Source organism: Thermobia domestica, chromosome 11, assembly GCF_964235325.1.
Source record: "Thermobia domestica chromosome 11, izTheDome1.hap1.1, whole genome shotgun sequence".
In the NCBI taxonomy this organism is placed as follows: Eukaryota; Metazoa; Arthropoda; class Insecta; order Zygentoma; family Lepismatidae; genus Thermobia; species Thermobia domestica.
In genome coordinates, this window is record NC_137464.1 from 31,040,349 (window position 1) to 31,062,753 (window position 22,405).

A 22,405-nucleotide genomic window follows, 5' to 3' on the forward strand; every position below is an offset into this window, starting at 1 on the left:
TATTTGTCTTGATACAGATCTTCTGCAGTTCGCAATGCAATATAGAGAGGCATCATCGTGCAGTATGTTGAAAGGTCTGGACGCTAAAAGCCTTCTCATGAAAATCTGTAGAAATCAGTCATTTCATGCTCTGTCAACAAGTCCAGCCCGAGTTGTTGCTTTGAAACCATCTTCTTACAATGTTGAAAGACTTATAAGTGACTACAACATATTGAAAACAGATAACAGACTGTCTTTAGCTCCCACTACTGTGAAAAATTACCTTCACGTTGATATAAATATGGGTCCGTTGGAAGATTTTAGCTCAACCCCTGCTGTTCTGAAATGGCTGGCCAGAAAGGAAAGGCGTTTTGAAGTTGGTAGGAAGTCAAAGGAACAGCCCTGGTATAACGGTGTATTTGCATCGACAGAAAACAGACTGAGACAGCGTGATGATCAAGGAAAAATGACAGTGAAATTCTTCTGTAAGAAAAAGTGACTTTTTTTCTTCCAGTGTGACTATTTTTCTTACCGGTTTTTTCCTGTATTTTATGGTTTAATACAATACAATTAAATATGTATCCTAATGTGCCTTTAATTTTGTTTGCTCTGGATGCCAAAATTTTCCTAAATAATAATAATAATAATAATAATAATAATAATAATAATAATAATAATAATAATAATAATAATATTTTGGTCGCAGGTAAACATAATGTACTGGACAGAACACTGATTATATGTCTAAACAAATGCTGACTAAATTAGTTTTTCTATACTATATAAAATTTTTACCAGTGTGGAGATGTGATTTCGTTGAATTTTAGGCCCTGGTTTAGCTCCTCTTCAAAACTTACTGTTAGCTTCACATTGAAAAAAATTATTTTATTCTTAGAAAATAAACTTTCTTCTTTTCTCTTATACAAATGAAATATCTTTTAGATAAGGCCCTTCTAATCGCAGGAATACTAGACAAAACAAATTCTTTATTAATAGTAGTTTCTGACTCACTGGAGTCCAACCATCAACAAATGTAATAATGAATATCTTTCATTTCGAAGGTATATACAACAAAAAATATAGACTGGTTGGCGTGGAAGAACAGTAGATTTTTAAACATACACACGAGAATTTCAGGAGAGCGATATGATTGTGTTCGTTGTATGAATTTATTACCTAACTTATGGCTTGCACTTCTGAGGTCGGGAGTTTGTTGGAAGAGTAAATATAAAAGAGATTTCTGTTATTTTTCTTCACCCTCCAGGTTTCTTTAATCATACATTGCAGGACGTAACCAAAACATATCCATGCGTCGTATCATTAAAGCGTTTTGTGTTTTGTATATTAAAGTGTTAAAAAATATTTAACTTATTTGCATTTGTTCATGTGATCTCAGATTCAATTCTCGGTGGGAACATACATCAGAAAATTGAAAGCTGAAACAATATGAAAATAGTATTTAAAAGTCAGGAAATTTATATTAAAACTTTAGCTATCTATTGGGACTGTAAGGCTGTAGTTAAATTAACCCACACGTTTCGTGAAGATATATTACGTCGTTATTGTTTATTTACTATAAGCTACCAGATACATCCTCAGAGGCCACTTTACACTGTAGTAATCAACAGATGAAAACATTGGAAAAGGAATGAAAGGAAGGTCTCCAGAGCCTTAGATCAAGGTACTAACCTAGCATTTGCCCAGTATAACTGAGGAACAACCCTGGAAAATCCTCAGTCAGGATGGCTGGTCTCCGAATTCGAACCCGATATTATCCAATTGCGAAGCAAGAATCCTAACAAGTAGCCTGAGCTCGCTCCTTATTATTATTATTATTATATTATTATTATTATTATTATTATTATTATTATTATTATTATTATTATTATTATTATTATTTAATTAACGTAATGTTTTAAAATTAGTGCAAATTAAACCGTACTTTCTTTATTGCTGATATTATATAGTTAATAAGCCTACATGAGACATCAGTCCCCCATCAAGAAAGAATACTAGAACTGGAATTCAGGAAGCGGGGATGAAGAGATTAATGAGGATGAGGAAACTATGTACGATGCAAAAACTGAGTAATTATGGCTTCGTCACAGATATATTCACTTACATACGTCAATTAATATTTCTCTGTTACAGTGCACTCTTACTTTCTATAGTGGCAGAAAAATGGCCCGCTTTTGTAAACGAACACACTAAGCACGTGCGTATAGGCGCAATGACCATGCAAAGGAACATAGGTAAAACTAGAATAAAAATAGGGAAAGCGAGGGGTAAATGATAAACCGCCCTTCAACTTAAAAAAAAATAAATAAATAAAAATAACTAAACTTAGAGCTACGAAAGACACGAGTCCAATTTTATTGGAAAGATTGTTTTTCCTTAGTGATTAGTTGTGCTAACTATGAACATGAATCAAAAAGAAAACAAGTAGCTAGCTCTGAGTTTCGCGAACTAGTTGAAAAGAAAATATTGGTTAAAATTTAATAATAAAGAAGGCATTTATGATAATTAAAACAAACTAAATTCTTGGCACGACAGTCCTTTGGTTCCTACCAGCGGGCTTACGTTAAAAGTGGGGGTGTATAGTCAACGCATCGACACCCGAAGTCCCTAATACCGGCTTTCTAGACAGGAGTCCGCTACCTCTTACTTAAGATAACTCCCCAATTGTCCTCACGATGCTGGGTCAACATCGAAATACTTGAATGCCTCTTCGGAAATTGAACCCATGACCACGGGCACCGGAGGCACGCTCTCCGTCTTCTATAGACGAAAAACTATAGTTACCCACATTATCTAATACAGACATAAGTTCTGATTCTCTAATAGCTGCTGATGGTGATAGTCAAGGTTCACCGAAGCATGATCCCAAACCCAAACTGAGATATTGATGTCACTGGAACGCCTGAAAAGTCATTGTGGGTAAGTGAATTGCCCACTTGTCAGGATGAAGGGCGATGATGATGTGAAATGCCGGGCTGTCAGGGGTGCTACTTATGATAATTGGATTTATAATATTCTATGTTGTTATAAACCCTCTTCAAGAACATAACTGTTAATCTTAGCTTTGAAAATGTTACATAAGGAGTTTTATTGCTATCATTAGGTTGCATTAGGAATTATCGGATTTATTTTAACGCTTAACTTTTACATTTCTTCTGATTTACGAATATTTAAATCGCGATTATCCCCTTAAGGTCAATTAGTGATAATTTAAATCATTTCGAACCAACTTTATATGTGGTTAGTCTTGTTATATGGGAATAATTGAGACCAGAAGCAGTCTACAGGCTAAGTCCAAAAGAATCTTGGCCGACCTCCTGATAAGCCACGCCTTCGGCAAGGTGAATTGTGGCAATCCGATACGCACATGAGGAAATCTTCGGTTCAATGTGAAAGCTTCCATAACAACCAGTACTCTAATCTGTGAAATATGCTTTGTTAATTTTTATTCAATGTGAAAGTACCTAACTTTACTGCTAAAAAAAGAAAAGGTATTTATTTCAAACAAGTTGCCATTACAGTTTTCGTATTTGAACATAACACTCATGAAAAGTCATGTTAAATCGTGACTTGCCCCTGAAAAAGAATATTTATCTGTTTTTAGTTTCTCGTGTTCCCCAAAGTACATGCGGAATTAGTGCAAGTGCCTTACGCTCGCATTACCTAGGTACAAACGGCTACGATCTTGGTACTAGCACTTGTTTCGGTTTCCAGATCTCAAATATTTATCTTTCAGCCTGATTCTATGTATGAATCCGAAATTTCAAATCTAGACAAGGGGCACCAAAATTCATAGTTTATTCTCGGGGCTCATATTGTGATTTACTAAATAATTATTAAATCTAGTTGTAAGGTATACATTTGACATTTTGAGCACACTGAGCAAGATAAATATACGAAAAAACTAGTCAATACTTGTCTTAACTGTTTATGTTTTCTTAACTGTCAATGAAATAGGTGTATTGGGGAATTTTAAATATTCGAGTTTTGTATTCCGGTTTCAAATATAAATATGTGTATATTTCATCTCGGTCCTGCAACCGGGTGGACCTAGATTCGACATTCGAACTCTCATCCGGATCAAATCAGATTATTTTTTAGCAAGGCAAACATTTGATATTTAGTGTAGATAAAAAAGACAAACAGACTTTTCAATATTCGTCTTAATTTTCTGTTTTCTTCTTCACTGTCAGAACTTCGTGAAATTACTTTCAGCGAATGTTTGATATTCAAGTTTATCACAATTTGGGTGGGATGTGGGTTTGGATAAGAATCAAGATCTGCGATCCGGATTTCGGATCCAGATCCGAATTTCGAACCCAGATCCGAGATTCGAGATCCGGATCCAGATCCGAAATCCGAGATCCGGACCCAGATCCGAGATCCGAATCCAAAGGATCCGAACCCAATCAGATATGGATCTTCGAATCCGGCCATCCCTACTCTATAACTTGAAAATGTAATAAAGTAATTAAAAATCGTTCATTTGTAGTGGTTGTACACACAAGTTGGAGAATTTCATGGTGTACTTGAGACATCATTTTCTCAACAGCTACTGACAAATTGGTGACTAAATGCGTAAGTTCGTAGTTACTTCGTTTAATTTCCAGAATTTGATCATTTAAATATTGGTCCTGTGACTGAATTTGATGAATCGCTGATTTTAATTTATGAACTTCGTATAGGCTAAAACCACTACGGCCGAAATTTGCTAGTCCAAGTAATAAGTTAAATATAAAGCGTTTAGGTCTTGTGGAACATCCTGTTTGAAAGTCACATGGGATAATATCTTTAATCTTGTCAATAAATTGTCTTTCCTTTTCATGAAGTATTTTAATAAGGTATTCATAGCCGATACAGGATTCGTTTTGTTAATTTCACTGCTGAAAAATCAAGGTGCAGACGATATGGTAAGAATTCTGTGGCTTCGTAATTAATAATAGGCTTAAATTTTGCTATTGACAGTCCATACTGTTTAAATATAAGTTCATTAGCTCGTGCGATTGAAAGTATTGTTTATGCCAGCAAGAAAATAAATACTGACTTCATGATTCTCCTGTCGACCTTGCAGTTCCTACAAGAGAAAAAATATTGAAGTTATGAATTACTTATGAAGTGAAGAGTAGCGAGAATGGTGCATTTAATTGTCAACAACGAGTTATTGTCGAAAATTTTAAAAAATATTTGGAAGAGAACGATATTAGGGGGGAGAAAAAACAAAAGATATTGAAAGCATATAAATTTTTAAAAAGGGTTAATGAAGATAAGTTGTGGCGGCAGTTGAAAAACGTGGTGAGGACTTATAGAGAGGTTTTAAGCCGTAACCAGACCGCCACGATTCATTACGAAAAAGTGGTGAATGCAGAAGGGAAACGGAAAATCAGGTTTTCTGTTTATTGAGGGTGAGTACTAATTTATATGAATTTAAATAACCATATCGGAATGCATATTTTGTTTAGTGTTATCCGTCTTTTTTTTTTTCTTTTTTCCGCCGAAACGAGGAGTGTACGTCGCATCTTGCTTGTTTATACAGTGAAACCTGTCTATGTTGGCCACCATCGGTTCCATCGAAAAGTGGCCAACTTAGACAGGTGGCCAACTTACAGAAAATGAGTGTGATTTGTGTATTTTTAGAATAGGATTTCTAGTATTACTTGACTGTAAAATTTTAATAAGCAGTGGCACGACAGCTACTTATAAATAATTTATATAGAGTAATCATAAATATATACAGTACTAGAAAATATTACTATAGTATGCAAGAGCGCCGATTTCTCTGTAAATTTGGAGGGGGGGCATTCAGATGCAGAAGATATATGTATGAAGATTTTAAGACAAATTGCACTCAAATTATACCAAATATTGTATACTCATAAATAAAATAGGAGCCACAAGAGCTTTGGGGGGCCAGGGCCCCTCGGCTCCCCCAGGATCGGCGCTCTTGATAGTATGTTTAATATATATGCATAACTTTCTCTTCCTGAAAACTAGTCTGGTACATTGGATTATTCGGATTGAAAACACAATAACACAAACAACCATGAAATAGAAGTGTAGGTACGCAGTTTATTGAAATTGATATCATAGCACACTGAGTTATTCAGATTGAAAACAAGAAAAGCTAAGTTATAAATTGAGAAATTCATGTGCATTTTATATGACTTCTTTTCAGTTGTTACTGAATGGTGGTTCATTCTACACGTATTTGCTTTATTCTTTTTGGCAGATATGCACATTCTAAGGCGGCATTTAGATTTGATGATAAATCATCAGGGGTAGAGATTTTTTTATCATATGCAAGAGAGATATTTTCTATTCACACACGGCGATATCGCTCGGAGATATCTCTCGCAGAGGTCAATAGATTCTGACATCTTTCGGAGGTTATGCGAACTATTTCAGAAAGAAAACAGGGCCACGATGTTTGGTTGTGGTGTGTGTGTGTGTGCGCGTTTCTACCTGTCACTCGTGAAAGGACAATTCCTGTTTCTTCGTATTGTGTTCCCGCCGTAGTAAAATAAAGAGCTTGAAATGGAAAAGAACGATATGCGGCTTTTGCAATTATCACGTCCGTGACAATGATATAATTGTGTTTGTTTAAAAAAGAAAAGAAATATAGAACGGTGTTACCTATTTAGACACTAAATTAAAAGATAAAATATACGTTCTTGCCCCAAATATTTAAACACACACACACACATAATATATATACCTTGTATAAACATCCATAACTACGCAACTTTTCGTTAAACCTTTTAGGATTCATGGTATCTTTAGATACCATGGCGTAAGTGTTATCTTTGACCACTTATTTAGGTTCTATAACAGGTATTTAGGCCGGCTTTTTTTTTTTTTTTTTTTAATTGGTTAAGTCAAGAACACCCCAGATGCATTCTGGAACCAGATGGTCAACTTGGTGATGCCAAGTGGGGACGGAGGGAAGTGACTTATCCTTAAGGAAATTTCAAAACTTTTTCAAACCTTTAGTTTCCAACATACTAGATTGAAACCTTGCATACGGATTGTGTGCACCTTTGAGTATTTCTCAATTTTTTGAAATCCCTATGTGTACTCGGGCCCGAGCCTGAGGGTCGCAACTATTCCTAGAAGGCTATTTTTTTTTTTTTTAAAGAAAAATTTCCGATTTTCCCAATTTTTCTTCTTTAGGTATACGATACGCACATGTGAGTCATACTGTTGGAAAGGGCTTGTTATATTGAAGAAAATAGTGTTTGAAACATGACTCTAGGCCCATTAGTTACGACGCAGTAAATTTTTATAATATGAGTTGAGTTGATTTTGAGTTTAATGTCCTGTTCAGCGGCGAGGCTATGTGAGACGTGGACCTACTGATTAACGTGGAATCCAAACCACATGAGCTCCCATCGGGAATCGAACCCGGGTCTCCCACGCCAAAGGCAAGTATGTTAACCGGTTAGCTACATGTGTGTGTGTGGCCTTAATTCAGATTTAAAAAAAAAAATTCATCCCTTGGTTTTCAAGATACAAGATTGAAATTTTGCACACTCATTGTTGCAAGAAGTTTTCAGATCCCTACATGAACCCAGGGCCGGGCCAGAGTCAGTGTCGGATGTAGAAAGTAAAAAAAACGGGGAGCCAGCCAGACCCCAGACTATGATAGGTTACTATAAACTTTTAAACATATATAAATAATAAATTTTTTTTCACTCAAAAAACTGGGGTCCTAGGCAGGGCTGGATTTAGGGGGCTGCAAAGGTGCACGTGCACCCCCGCTTCGTTGTAAATATATCGGCCGCGGTGGCTCAGTGGTAGAGTGTTCACCTCTACTGCATGGGGTTTCGGGTTCAAACCCTGCTTTCGCCAAGTGAACTTTGTGGTGGACAAACACCGTGTGCGTAGGTTTTCCACCCACTTTCTTCATTCCACTATTTTATTCATTTCTCATTCTCACCGTCTCCTTTAGCCTAACCGGCATAACCGTGGGACTTAAAACTCAAAAATGTCATTTCATTTCGTTGTAAATATACACTACCTAAAGTAAGAAGCTGGCAGTGAGTTTTGCAAAATAAATAGTTTAAGTCAATTTTCTGAAGCTCGAAGGAAAAGAATTCATCGAGACCAGACACTTAGCATTTCCAAATGAATTTCTCATTCACATCACAGATGCCTAAAGTATTTTTAAAAAACTCAAATTTAATTCAAATGTACTGGTAGTTATTGGTGCACCCCCTAAGAGAATCCTGGATCTAGGTCCCCCGGCCCCGGGCTAGATCCGCCACTGGCCAAAGTGGTGAAGTGTTTGGGGGGGGATTCTTTTAAAAAATCCGGGTTTTCTCGAATTTACCGGTTCAGGTGTATGATATGGACATGTGAGTGGTACCGTTGGAAAGGGTTCGTTATACTGAAGAAAATGGCGTTTGGACCATGACTCTAGGCCAAATAGTAACGATGCAGTAAATTATATATATAATTTAAATTTTGCACACGTATTGTGTGCACAACTCGTATTTTCTTTTTTTAAAAAAATCATATCCCTACGTGAACCCAGGCTCGGATCAGAGGGACGCAAAAATTTCGAAAAATCGTAAAATCTCCCGGTTTTTTTCGATTTTCCAGTTTCTGGTATATAATACGGACAAAGGAGTGGTACCGTTGGAAAGGATGCTTTACTCTGAAGAAAATGAGGTATAAACCATGATCCTATGATAACTGATCCCATGATCTTTACATATTTCAGATTCTATCGAGAATCAAATTCATGATGTATATTTTAAAGTGAAGTTTCCCTATCTATTCAAGAAATTTGTATTTCAGCATATAGAGGCAAATATTTTTGCTAACTTCATATACCCTGCATTTAATTGCAGTTTATTTCATTATAAACCATTGCTTAATTCTATTATAGAATTGCTCATAATATTTGTCAAATTATTTTCGACATTTTCAAGTGTAAATGTATTTTTTTTTTCATTTCTTTATATAACGAAATGTAATGTCATAGTGACATTTTGCACTATGCTCTTTGTTTCGTTAAGAGCTAAAGGTGACTTATTTCTAAACGAAAAATAAAATTAGTTATATTTAGTTCCAGAATTAAAGATGATGGAAGCCAATGTGCTGACCACACACAAAACAACTCAAATCCATCTTCTTGACCATAGCTAATTATGGACTACAATTGAAGAGCATTCAATTTATTTTTGAGCTGTAAACTTATTCATAGTTTTTATTAATAGTAAAATCTAGAACAGCTTTACGCTTGTAAAATTCTACTTCATTTTGTTCGCTTGACAATAAATATATAAATAAATACTAGCAGAATATCGAACCACACCTTCTACTGTAACAATATTTTCCTCTTTACTGGAGTCCTATCTGATTGATGAAAAATAAAAATAAAGAAAGTAGTGAAACGAAGACTCGAACACGGGTCGCGGGAATGGGAATTTTGTACGCATCCAATGAGCTACGGAATAAGACACACAAGTCATTTACTATATATATGGTAATAACCCTAAGCTTCACGCTGTGAAAGAACGTTGTGTCACTTTTTTTTTTTTTAAAGAAGAAATTCAAACCTTATAAATCGTTATGACAAGTGCCTCAATTTGAATGGTGAATATGTTGAAAAGTAATGTAATGAGATATTTTTCCCATGTGTATAATAAACATTTTGTATCTGCGAGTGTATGCCATTGATATCAAACGGCAGTCCTTTTCCGAATTGACCTCATAGTATTTAGTACATTGATCTTAATTTCAATGTGATTGATTATTCAAGCGACTCTCCGAAACCAGGACTGGAAGTCAAATTTATCTTGACATAAATTTGATTTCTCCAGCCATACAAACAAATGGCACAACCGAACAGTGGCGTAACTAAAAGCTTGGGGCTCTCCCGCAGACAGCGTGGAGTGGGACCCCTTCTCTACGTCCCACTTCACAATTTTGAGCTCCCTGATGGTGTGGGGCCCCCACAATGCAGGGTCCGCGGGGCCCTTATTTACGCCCCTGCAACCGAGTACTGGAACTACGATAAGCGCATTAATTAGATTAATAATGCTGTTAGTTATAATGTAGATAGATATAGATATAATATATTTAAAACAAAACATTTTGCTTGATTTTTCATTTCCGAAGTTTAGAATTTTGCAGTATTAGTTTCTCAATGAATAACTGCAAATTAGAACATTAACTTTTAGCATAGAAATGAACTATGACTATTCATTTCTATGAACTAGGAACTATGTAAAGCTCTTCAAGCGTTGTGAGATAAAGTTGTAAAATAACCATCAGCAGTGTTTTGTCTAAGTTTGTTAATTTTGAGGAGAATCTAACACTCTAGAGGATATTCATGACTTTTTAACTTTTGTTGCAGGTATTTTCAAAAATCTTTGGAGGAATTCTACAACTTTGGGGGGGGGGGAGCGTTTAGAAGACACTGCACTGTACTATATTTGCAAATTACGTAGGCTATAAGCAATGGCAATAGATTTTTATTCATAAGTTATTTTATACTAGATGGAAAATTAATCTAACAACTCTGTTTAATTTGAATTATCTGTATTATCTGGGGAATCAAAAATATTATATAAAATCATGATAACTATTATTTGCAAGCGTTGTCAGTCAATCCAATGCTTGATAAAGATCTTTCAACATTTCTCCAGAACATTCCCCCTTGGGTAACACTCTTTCAAATCATTCCTCAGTGCTTCTTAATTTCATCATACCATACGGTATCAGGGCCTCTTCTAGGTCACTTCTTATCATTTACACAGAAAATAACAGAACATATTATTGAGAGTGGTCAAAAGAGCAGGAAATATTTCAGACCAAACTAATGGAGAAAGTGGCCAGTGGACATCTTGACAGAGGATGAAATGTCAGTTGGATATAATGCTGGGTTTATAATTACAAGTACACTGCTATTTAATTGAATTTTACATTATAAAATTTCTAATTTATTGTATACGTACATTTAATCATTGTACAAGATATATATATATATATATATATATATATATATATATATATATATATATATATATATATATATAATGTTATTACATATAATCTTAGAAGTTCTAGGGGGAAGATTAACTCGACTAACATAATGGTTAACGCGGCGACTTTTAGTTCAAATATTTTAATACGATATTTTAAATTATTACAATTTATATAGAAGTAAAGTAAGTATGAAATAACTATAGAATACATTCAAAATTCGAAATTTTAATTATGAAGTATTTATATACAATTTTGGAATTCGAAATTGATTATAATAACATGAGATAAGCACTAAAGCGCTTGATTGGCAAACCAGAGTAAGAACTGAAAATAAAACAATATTGAATAGGTTTACAACAGGGGTGGCTAGGCTTTCTTAGGTTTGAGGGCTACTTCTCATTTCTGAAATCTCTAGTGATCCACTAATCAAAATATAGATTAATAATGAGGACGTGATGGACAGTAAAGAAGAAGTAAATACGAACAATAAAATTAATTAAATATTTTTTAAAAACCTAATTAATTCATTTTTATTTTCTCAGAAACGTTCATTTGTTATCAGAAACTAGAAAACAGTCCATCGAGACTGATTGATACAGATAGTGTGACACAGACCACCGCGGGCTACCTCTCACGATTGCCGGTAGGCTAGTAGAGACTATGGTTGATGTGTTGGCCATCTCTGGTCGGTTATAATGACTTGTTTCGAAGACATGAAAAGGGTTTCAATCAAGGACGCGTCGCTTCTTATGTATGTGGTCCAGGTTTCAATTCCCGGTGCTAGTCGGTTTTATCTCATTTTAAACTATGGATCTACCCTTGCTTTAGGCGAGGTTAAACTTCAGATATCAAAGCAAACCAAATTGAACCGATTAATTTGTTGTAGCTTTCGTAGTTTGGAAGGCTCCTCGCGTTCCATGAAGAGAAACTGGGGAAAAGATATTTCTTTCCTTTTTGTCAACAGAACAAACCACTGGACGACAGGTATAAACAAATTCTTAACAAAACCTGTTTTTAACCAGATATTTCCCGCTTTCCTTCCAAGAAGCTGGCAGCCAAGAAGGGTTGGAAGCGGTGACCTATTCATTCCTTTGTTTCTCTACGGGGGGCTATACCTGGCTTGCATGCGATAAGTTGAACATGTCGAACTTATCGCATCGTATCATATGCAGGAGAGATATCATGAGATAAACTAATTTAGACATGATGATTTCTGAAATTTATCTCTACCCTTGATGATTTATCATAACGTCTAAGAGGCCGTTTAGACGTTATGATAAATCATCAAGGGTAGAGATAAATTTCAGAAATCATCACATCTAAATTAGTTTATCTCATGATATCTCTCCTGCATATGATACGATGCGATAAGTTCGACATGTTCAACTTATCGCATGCAAGCCAGGTATAGCCCCCCGTAGAGAAACAAAGGAATGAATAGGTCACCGCTTCCAACCCTTCTTGGCTGCCAGCTTCTTGGAAGGAAAGCGGAAAAAACAGGTTTTGCTAAGAATTTGCTTATACCTGTCGTCCTGTGATCTGTTCTGTTGACAAAAAGGAAATAAATATCTTTTCCCCATTTTCTGTTCATGAAATGCGAATAGTTTTCCAAACTACGAAAACTACAACAAATTGGCCGTTCGATTTGGTTTGCTTTGATTTATGAAATTTAACCTCGGCTAAAGCAAAGATAGATCCATAGTTTAAAATGAGATAAAACCGACTAGCACCGAGAATTGAAACCTAGACCGCATACATCAGAAGCGGCACGTCCTTGATTGAAACCTTTGTCCATATCTTCGAAACAAGTCATTATAAACCTAAAATTAAATACAGTATTTGCAATAATACTTCCACATAAATTTACTGGGGACCAGAGATGGACACATCAACCATGGTCTACTAGTCTATAAGTAATTGTGAGAGGTAGCCCACGTTGGTCTGTCTTACTGTTTGTATCAATCAAGCATACCAATCTCGATGGACTGATTGCTAGTTTCTGATAACAAATGAACGTTTCTGAGAAAATCAAAATGAATTAATTAGTTTTTTAAATATTTAAATAATCTTAATTTTATGAATCGTATTTCCTTTTTTTTTTTTTTTTACTGTCCATTACGTCCTCATTATTAGTCTATATTTTAATCAGTAGATCGCTAGTGATTTCAGAAATGAAAAGTAGCGCTCAAACTTAAGAAAGGTTAGCCACCCTTGTTGTAGACCTATTCAATATTGTTTTATTTTTCAGTTCTTACTCTGGTTTGTCAATCAAGCGTTTTAGTGCTTACCTCCTGTTATTGCTGAACGGGACGTAAAACCCAAAATCAACTCAACTCAATTCAATTCCGAATTCAGAAATCGTATAAAGATACTTCATAACTAGAATTTCGAATTTTGAATATATATATATATATATATATATATATATATATATATATATATATATATATATATATATATATATATATATATATATATATATATATGCTTCATACTTATTTCACTTCTATATAAATTGTATTTTAATTTACAATGTCAGATTAAATATTTTAACCAAAGGCGAGCTCTTTAACCAATAGTAACCATTAGGCTAGAAAGGTTTATCTTCTTCCAAGAACACTTAAGATTATTATAATATAAACTATGGGTGTTCTAAAAATGGTGCCTACGGACCACAGAGCACTCTTCTGCAGGTCACAATAAAGCGAAAATGTATGATGAAATGCCCTCCGGGGCCTCCTTCAGGCTCTATGGGGAATCAAAATTTTACTATGTGGCAACGTCGCAGAGTAACTTTAAGCCATTAGCATTACTCTACGAATACAACAAAGCGTTAAATCGATTGCTTCACTAATAAGTGATGCCATTATCAATCAATATCGACTTTAGTTGCCATCTGGAAAAGAATCGATATAACTATTTGATAGATTGATACATCTAAATCTATGGTTCTTTATTTGCGACGTTGCTACATAGTGCAATTTATGTCTCCAGACGACGACTCGAAAGGTATACAATATATATATATATATATATATATATATATATATATATATATATATATCAATACTGGCGGATCCAGGATATGATCAAGGGAGGGGTTAAACCATAGTTTGCCGTTTTATCCTGTGTAAAGCAGGATTGAAGCCCTTTAATCCAGTGTATACCTGAGCGTCAAGAAGGGGGGGCTATAGCCCCCTCCTTGGATCCGCGCCTATATATATATATATATAAGGTATGGGTCGCGGACATAAGCTCACCAGTAATAATATAATTGTATTATGAAATAATTAATGAAAGGAAAAAATACAATAAAGTTAACTAATTTATACTAATTGCAAAGGAAAATAAACACGAATAAAATAAATACAAGTAAGCAATGGAAAAATGGTAAACCGAAAATATGACTAAAATCCAAACTAGACTTTGAATATTAATACTCTGGCAAGATAGCCCCGACTTTAGAAAATTGAAACAATAACTAGGTCATTCGTTTGTACTATGTTTGTTTTTGTCGATTACAGCGCCATCTATCACGTAACGAAAAAATGTTCAATACAGAAGTTACGTATTTTTTCACGGAGAATCAGAATATGCGATAAAAATGGGAGTTCCTATTTAAGATTTCAAAGTTGCCCCTCCCTCCCCCGGGTGGTGGGGGCAGGGGGTCGCGTGTGGTATCTTTGGATGTTCCCCTTCGAGGTGAACAACTTTTGTTGCAACTTTTTTAAAATCCGATTTGCAGTTTTCAAGATATTCCCAAAAACAATTTTAAATGCTTCACCCGATATATATATATATATATATATATATATATATATATATATATATATATATATATATATATATATATATATATAGGGAGATTGGACAAAAATCTAAAACGTTTACAAAAGTGTTAAAATCATACCTAGTATGGTGTGCGGCCTCTTTTTCCGTCCAAAACAGATTGGATCCGACGTGGAATGGACGTATAGAGCTCCTGAATCGTGGTGTGTGGAATTTTGTACCACCAGGGAACAATATTTGGGCAATGGGTAGAACCTGGTTCCCCAAAATGGCCTCATACTCCTTAGTATTCATCATTCCATGCAGGGCTATGATGGGACCTGCAGAAAACCACGATATCACTGTCCATACTGTAACAGAATCACCCCCATGCTTTACAGTTGGGAGCAGACAGTCTGTATCCTAGGCCTGCGACGGTGTTCTCCATACGTAAACACGACTGGTTGTTGGAAACAAGGTGAAGGTCGATTCATCGGACCACATTACGTGTTTCCACTGCTCATAAGTTCACGCCTTGTGGTCCTTGCACCACTGGATACGCCTCTTCACATTTACTGCTGTGACTAGGGGATTGGCGATAGCGGCCCTGCCATGAATTTTCATTTTATGAAGTTCCCGTCGGGCTCTGTTTTCGATGAAACCAGGTTCTATAGGCCGGAATTGAGTTCAGACGTAATTTTCATTGCAGTGGTATTCTTTTTTAGCTGCTACAATCCTTTTTAATGCTCTCCGGTCCCTATCTGACAGTAGCTCCAACCAGACGGGCACCAACGATCATGCCTCTTTGGAAGTCTGTCAGGTCGCCCATTTTACCGCACCACTTTCACACCACGACACTCACAGGTGAACTTGTTACTGCTAACGGAAGAGGAAGGTCCACATGACACATTGAAAACAAAAGAACGATCGGCAACCGGAACACATGTTGTACAGTGGAGGGCCAAACTTACGTGTCCTGTGTGAAGTGTTTTTAGATTTTTTGTCCACCTCTGGCCCGGATATATATAGGGCCCGATCCAGGAATCTCTGAGGGGGGTACACTAATAACTACCAGTACATTTGAATTAAATTTGAGTTTTTTAAATGCCTTTAGGCATCTGTGATGTGAATGAGGAATTCCTTTGGAAATGCTAAGTGTCTGCTCTCGAATTCTTTTCCTTCAATCTTCAGAAAATTGACTTAAACTATTGATTTTGCAAAACTCTCTGCTAGCTTCTCACTTTAGGTAGTGTATATTTACAACGGAATGGGGTGCACGTTTACCCTTGCACCCCCTAAATCCGGCCCTGTATATATATATATATAGTAGGTGACTTGTGTATCTTATTCCGTAGCTCATTGGGTCCCACTTTTTTTTTATTTTTATTTTTTCATTGATCAGACAGGACTCCAGTAAACAGGAAAATATAGTTACAGTTTAAGATGTGATTCGATATTCTGCAAGTATTTATATATTTATTGTCAAGCGAACAAAATGAAATAGAATTTTACAAGCGTAAAACTGTTCTAGATTTTAGTATTAATAAAAACTACGAATATGTTTACAGCTCAAAAATAAATTGAATGCTCTTCAATTGTAGTCCTTAATTAGCTATGGTCAAGAAGATGGATTTAAGTTGTTTTGTGTGTGGTCAGCTCATTGGTTTCCATCATCTTTAATTCTGGAACTAAATATAACTAATTTTATTTTTCGTTTAGAAATAAAATAGTCACCTTTAGCTCGTAACGAAAGAGAGCAAAATGTCACTATGGCATTACATTTCGTTATATAAAGAAATAAAAAAAAAATACATTTATAGTTGAAAATGTCGGAGGTAATTTGACAAATATTATGAACAATTCTATAATATGTAGAATTAAGTAATGGTTTATAATAAAATAAACTGCAATGAAATGCAGGGTATATGAAGTTAGCAAAAATATTTGACTCTATGAGCTGAAATACAAGTTTATTGAATAGATGGGGAAACTTCACCTTGAAATATACACCATGAATTTGATATTCGATAGAATTTGAAATATGTTAAGATCATGGGATCATTTATCATAGGATCATGGTTTATATCTCATTTTGTTCAGAATAGAACATCCTTTTCAACTGTACTACTCCTTTGTCCGTATTATACACCAGAAACTGGAAAATCGAGGAAAACTGGGAGATTTTTCGATTTTTCGAAATTTTTGCATCCCTCTAGTTCGAGCCTGGGTTCACGTAGGGATATGAATTTTTTATGAAAATACGTAGTTATGTACACAATACGTGTGCTAAATTTAAATCCTGCAAAATTTACATTATATATATAATTTACTGCATCGTTACTATTTGGCCTAGAGTCATGGTTTAAACGCCATTTTCTTCAGTATAACAAACCCTTTCCAACGATACCACTCACATGTCCGTATCATACACCTGGACCGGAAAATTCGGGAAAAACCGGTTTTTTTAAAGGATCCCCCCGAAACACTTCACCACTTTGGCCAGTGGCGGCTCTAGCCCGGGGGACCTAGATCTAGGATTCTCTGAGGGGGTGCACCAATAACTACCAGTACATTTGAATTAAATTTGAGTTTTTTTAAATGCTTTATCTGTGATGTGAATGAGAAATTCCTTTGGAAATGCTAAGTGTCTGATTTCGATGAATTCTTTTCCTTCAACCTTCAGAAAATTGACTTAAACTATTTATTTTGCAAAGCTCTCTGCTAGCTTCTTACTTTAGGTAGTGTACATTTACAACGAAATGAAATGAATTTTTTTAGTTTTCAGCCCCACGGTTATAACGGTTAGGCTAAAGGAGACGGTGAGAATGAGAAATGAATGAAATGGTGGAATGAAGAAAGTGGAAGGAAACCCACGTACACGGTGTTTGTCCACCACAAAGTTCACTTGGCGGGAGCAGGGTTTGAACCAGGAACCCATGCACCAGAGGTGAACGCTCTACCACTGAGCCACCGCGGCCGATATATTTACAACAACGCGGGGGGTGCACGTGCACTTTTGCACCTCCCTAAATCATGCCCTGCCTAGGACCCCAGTTTTTTGAGTCAAAAAATAATTTATTATTTATATATTTTTGAAAGTTTATAGTAAAGTCATGATATACCTATCATAGTCTGGGGTCTGGCTGGCTCCCCGATTTTTTACCTTCTACATCCGACACTGACTCTGGCCCGGCCCTGGGTTCACGTAGGGATCTGAAAATTTCTTGAAAATACGTATTACGTACACAATGCGTGTGCTAAATTTCAATCTTGTATCTTGAAAACAAAGGGATGAAATTTTTTTTGAAAGTCTGAATTTAGGCCACACACGCACGTATAACTAACCGGTTAGCGTACGCGCCTTTGGCGTGGGAGACCCGGGTTCGATTTCTAGTGGGAGCTCATGTGGTTTGGATTCCACGTTAATCAGTAGGTCCACGTCTCACATAGCATCACTGCTGAACAGGACATTAAACTCAAAATCAACTCAATCATATTATAAAAATTTACTGCGTCGTTACTATTTGGCCTAGAGTCATGTTTCAAACACTATTTTCTTCAATATAACAAGCCCTTTCCAACGGTATGACTCACATGTGCGTATCGTACACCTAAAGCGGAAAAATTGGTAAAAATCAGAATTTTTTCTGAAAAAATCGCCCCCTCGGAATAGTTGCGACCCTCAGCCTCGGGCCCGAGTACACATGGATCTAAAGAATTGAGAAATAGGCCTACTCAAAGGTGCACACAATCCGTGTGCAAAGTTTCAATCTGGTATGTTAGAAACTAAAGGCTTGAAAAAGTTTTGAAATTTCCTCAAGGATAAGTCACTTCCCTCTGTCCCCACTTGGCGCCACCAAGATGACCATCTGATTCCAAAATGCATCATTTTTTTTTTACCAATAAAAAAGCCGGCCTAAATACCTGTTATAGAACCTAAATAAGCGGTCAAAGACAACATTTACGCAAAGATACCATGAATCCTAAAAGATTTAACGAGAAGTTGCGTAGTTACGGATTAGTATACAAGGTATATATATATATATATATATATATATATATATATATATATATATATATGGGGGGGTGTTGTATGTTTAAATACTTGGGACAAGAATGTATATTTTATCTTTTAATTTAGATATATTCTGTGGACACAAATACAAAAAATGAATTAAAAACCCCAGTAATAAAATGACACTCGTCTTTCAGCTTACTATTAACGATTCTTAAGTGTCTAAATAGGCAACACCGTTCTATATTTCTTTTCTTTTTTAAACATAAACACAATTATATCATTGCTACGGACATGATAATTGCAAAAGCCGCATAATAGTTCTTTTCCATTTCAAGCTCTTTATTTTACTACGGCGGGAACACAAATTACCAAGAAACAGGAATTGTCCTTTCACAAGTGGCAGGTAGAAACGCACACACACACACCACAAGCAAACATCGTGGCCCTGTATTTTTCTGAAATAGTTCACATAACCTCCGAAAGATGTCAGACTCTATTGACCTCTGTGAGGAATATCTCCGAGCGATATCGCCGTGTGTGAATAGAAAATATCTCTCTTGCATATGATAAAAAAATCTCCACCCTTGATGATTTATCATAACGTCTAAAAAGGGCCTAAACGGCCTCTAATATTGTAGTTAACTACCTCTTGTTAATGAACTAGAAGTGTTTCCCTCGGAGCAAAAGATGCTTTGAAAAAATCTTGAGGGAATTCATATCTCAAAACCTCCGCTACCTTTTGACATGCAGTCAGGTGCCAATAAATGACAATTGAGCTTTAACCTTGAGAATTTTCCGGAATTACTAAAGCTTCCCACTGATGAAAGGAGCCGATATAGCTAATGGTTTTACCAAAACAGACAGGGTAAACAAATGCGTACAACCATTTCCTGAATTCCTGTACGTGCTTTTTCTTATTCACATCTTCCTTCACCACCCTTTTATGAGGGTAGTGTTCTGGCCATTGACCTCCAAGAACAAATCGTGCGAATCTTTGCTTCTTTTGTGTCCAGTCACATATACAGAACATCTGCCTCTCATAAATAGAAAAGATGCATCTCACTTTTTCTTTTATTAGTACCGAAAGATACAAGCTACATGTGTTTAAGTTAATGGCAATTATCCCTCTTCACTATTTTAAAAACTTCAAAACTTCAGTAAATTCACAATACATACCTCTAATTTTAAAGTTACGAAACACAAGTTTAAAAGTGCGCGTATAATAATAATAATAATAATAATAATAATCAGGGTGCGAATTACCGGGGGGGATGAGGGGGATTTTCCCCCTCAATCGCATTTTGTTCCCCCCCAAAGAAGCCATGTGAAGTATCCCCACCGGGGATGCTCGCTTTCCCCGCCAAACTATGCTCAGTATAACTCCAAATTTCTTCGGAATGATCGATGTAAACTATTCAGTTTTGGTCATTTCTACTTATCATCTAATTACCCACTATTTTCAAGTTGTTTAGTTGAACTATATTATTATGACTACGGTTGTTACTTGCAACTGTACCTTCGTACCCTTTGGTTCGTCATCGTTCGTGAATTTGAATGTACTAATTGCGTATAACAAAGCCACATGTGGATTTATAAATGTTCTTAGCGGTTAGCCAAGAAGAAGTAAACAAATAGCTTCTTCCACCATACTTAACGAAGTTCGGACATGTCATATTCATCCTCTACATTTGTATCGATTATCATCTTATTTTAATTTTTGTTATAACATGTTATTTCATTTTCCAGTATACTCTTTATTAGCACATGGTCTTCATTCCCTAGTAGTTTGTGTGTATGCAACTCAAAAGTTGCATTTAATTTGTGATAATTAGCATAGTAATCACTGCCTTTTACAGTTTACGGAAATGAACTTTTGAAACTGTACTCAAAGTCTGAGATATAAGCAGTGTTGCCAACAAGCTGATACAAAAAGTCGCCAAATAGGAGATGAAATGACTCCAATTTTGGGTGAAAAGTCGCTATAATTTTCGTGGAGTCTTGCCTCTTATATATATATATATATATATATATATATATATATATATATATATATATATATATATATATATATATATATATATATATATATAAGTTTAGAAAAACGAACAATATTCAAGGTCTAGGAAAAATCTTACTTCACTTCTACTCACGCTTCTACAGATAATCTGTTTACTATCGTTAATGAAATATTTGTGCTTCTAAACGGAAGCTCTGTAAACTAAAGGACATTAAAAGCTGGAGTTGGTCCCCGTTAGAAGGTAAGAGATAACAGCAATCAAAGCGGGAAAATAGAGATAAATGTTATGTACTTTTCCAGCTCGTCAACATCTGCACTGATTCAAATAAGCAAAAGGAAATAAACATATATCTGAACTGATTCGAGCTAATAGTACTTATTTTATGATGAGTTGTCCGCAGTACAAAAGTCACTAGATTTGTAAATAAGTCGCCAAATCGTCATTCCAAAATCACCAAAAAAGTCGCTAATCGGAAAAATTATTTTCTGTCGCTATTCTGGAATGCGAATTCCCTAGATTTAGCGACTTTTTCCCCAAATTGGCAACACTGGATATAGGTATTCTGTTGTAAGTATATGTTAACGTACACGCTGTGGATACGCTCCTAGTGAGCAGACATGTTAGTGAAGGTGATTTTTAGGTGAATAAGCGCATAATTGAAGATTTGTTTCAGCATTTGTTAATACGACTGGTTCTCCGTGTCATTGTCCGTGTCTGTATAAGCATTTCAACTGGAGTGTTTTTTTTTTTTTTTTTTTTAAGTTAACCCTTCATTTTTCCATCTTTCTTTTCGCTGTACAGTATGCTGTCCACGCTAATAATGTCTGAAAAGCTTTATTTGAATAACATAGCCCATAGTGATACTCATCTTCAACTTAGCAGTAAAGTAATTGTAAGTGTTGACTTCCTGAGCCCCATCACGGAATCGATATTTGGAAGAAAAAAAGTCGTGAAGAGCGCAGCTTTAGCCTGGAGTAGGAGCACAAGCTCGAAATTTGAATTGAAAGATTTTAAATATTTGGCCTTCGATTTGACCTTGATGTCAGAAATCGGGACCAGCAACAATCCATTTCTTGTTTGATAGGCTAATATCTAGATTTTCTTTTCTTTTCTTTTTTTTTTTAAAGTATGCCCGGTTTAACTGATAATTTTAGTGGTTTTCATAATAATGTTTTTTTATTATTATTATTTTTGCTACCTGTATGTAATAACGCAAAGTGGAAGATGTAATATGAGTGGAAAAATTAACATATGCTTGTGATCAGCTATCGCTCGGGCCGAATTACTAATTAAATAAACCTTAAAGAGCTACGGGGACAAGAGTGAGTACAACATTTAAACACGTCAAGAAAGGTTTGGTGGGGTGTGTATATGTCAGACAATATATAGTTATTACCAGTTATTGTCGGTAGATTTATTAAATTAATAAATCTCTTTATTTATTACAAGACACAAATGTCACATACACACACACACACACACACACACACACATATATATATATATATATATATATATATATATATATATATATATATATATATGGAGGCTCATTTTGTAATTTGAACCTTCAGACTTTATGTCCTGTTGGCCTAATTTTATCCCCCCCAAT

At 35.5% G+C, this 22,405-nt stretch overlaps 1 protein-coding gene across 1 annotated transcript in view; it reads left to right on the forward strand.

The window, feature by feature from the left end:
• The first annotated feature begins 5,136 nt into the window (after nucleotides 1-5,136).
• The window catches only part of LOC145663541 (uridine diphosphate glucose pyrophosphatase NUDT14-like), a 67,881-nt gene continuing 50,612 nt past the window's right edge, over nucleotides 5,137-22,405 (forward strand). Inside the window, exon 1 of the mRNA XM_081729650.1 lies at nucleotides 5,137-5,399. Coding sequence (XP_081585776.1) covers nucleotides 5,357-5,399 — 43 coding nt within the window. The 5' untranslated portion in view covers nucleotides 5,137-5,356. The remainder of the gene's footprint in view (nucleotides 5,400-22,405) is intronic.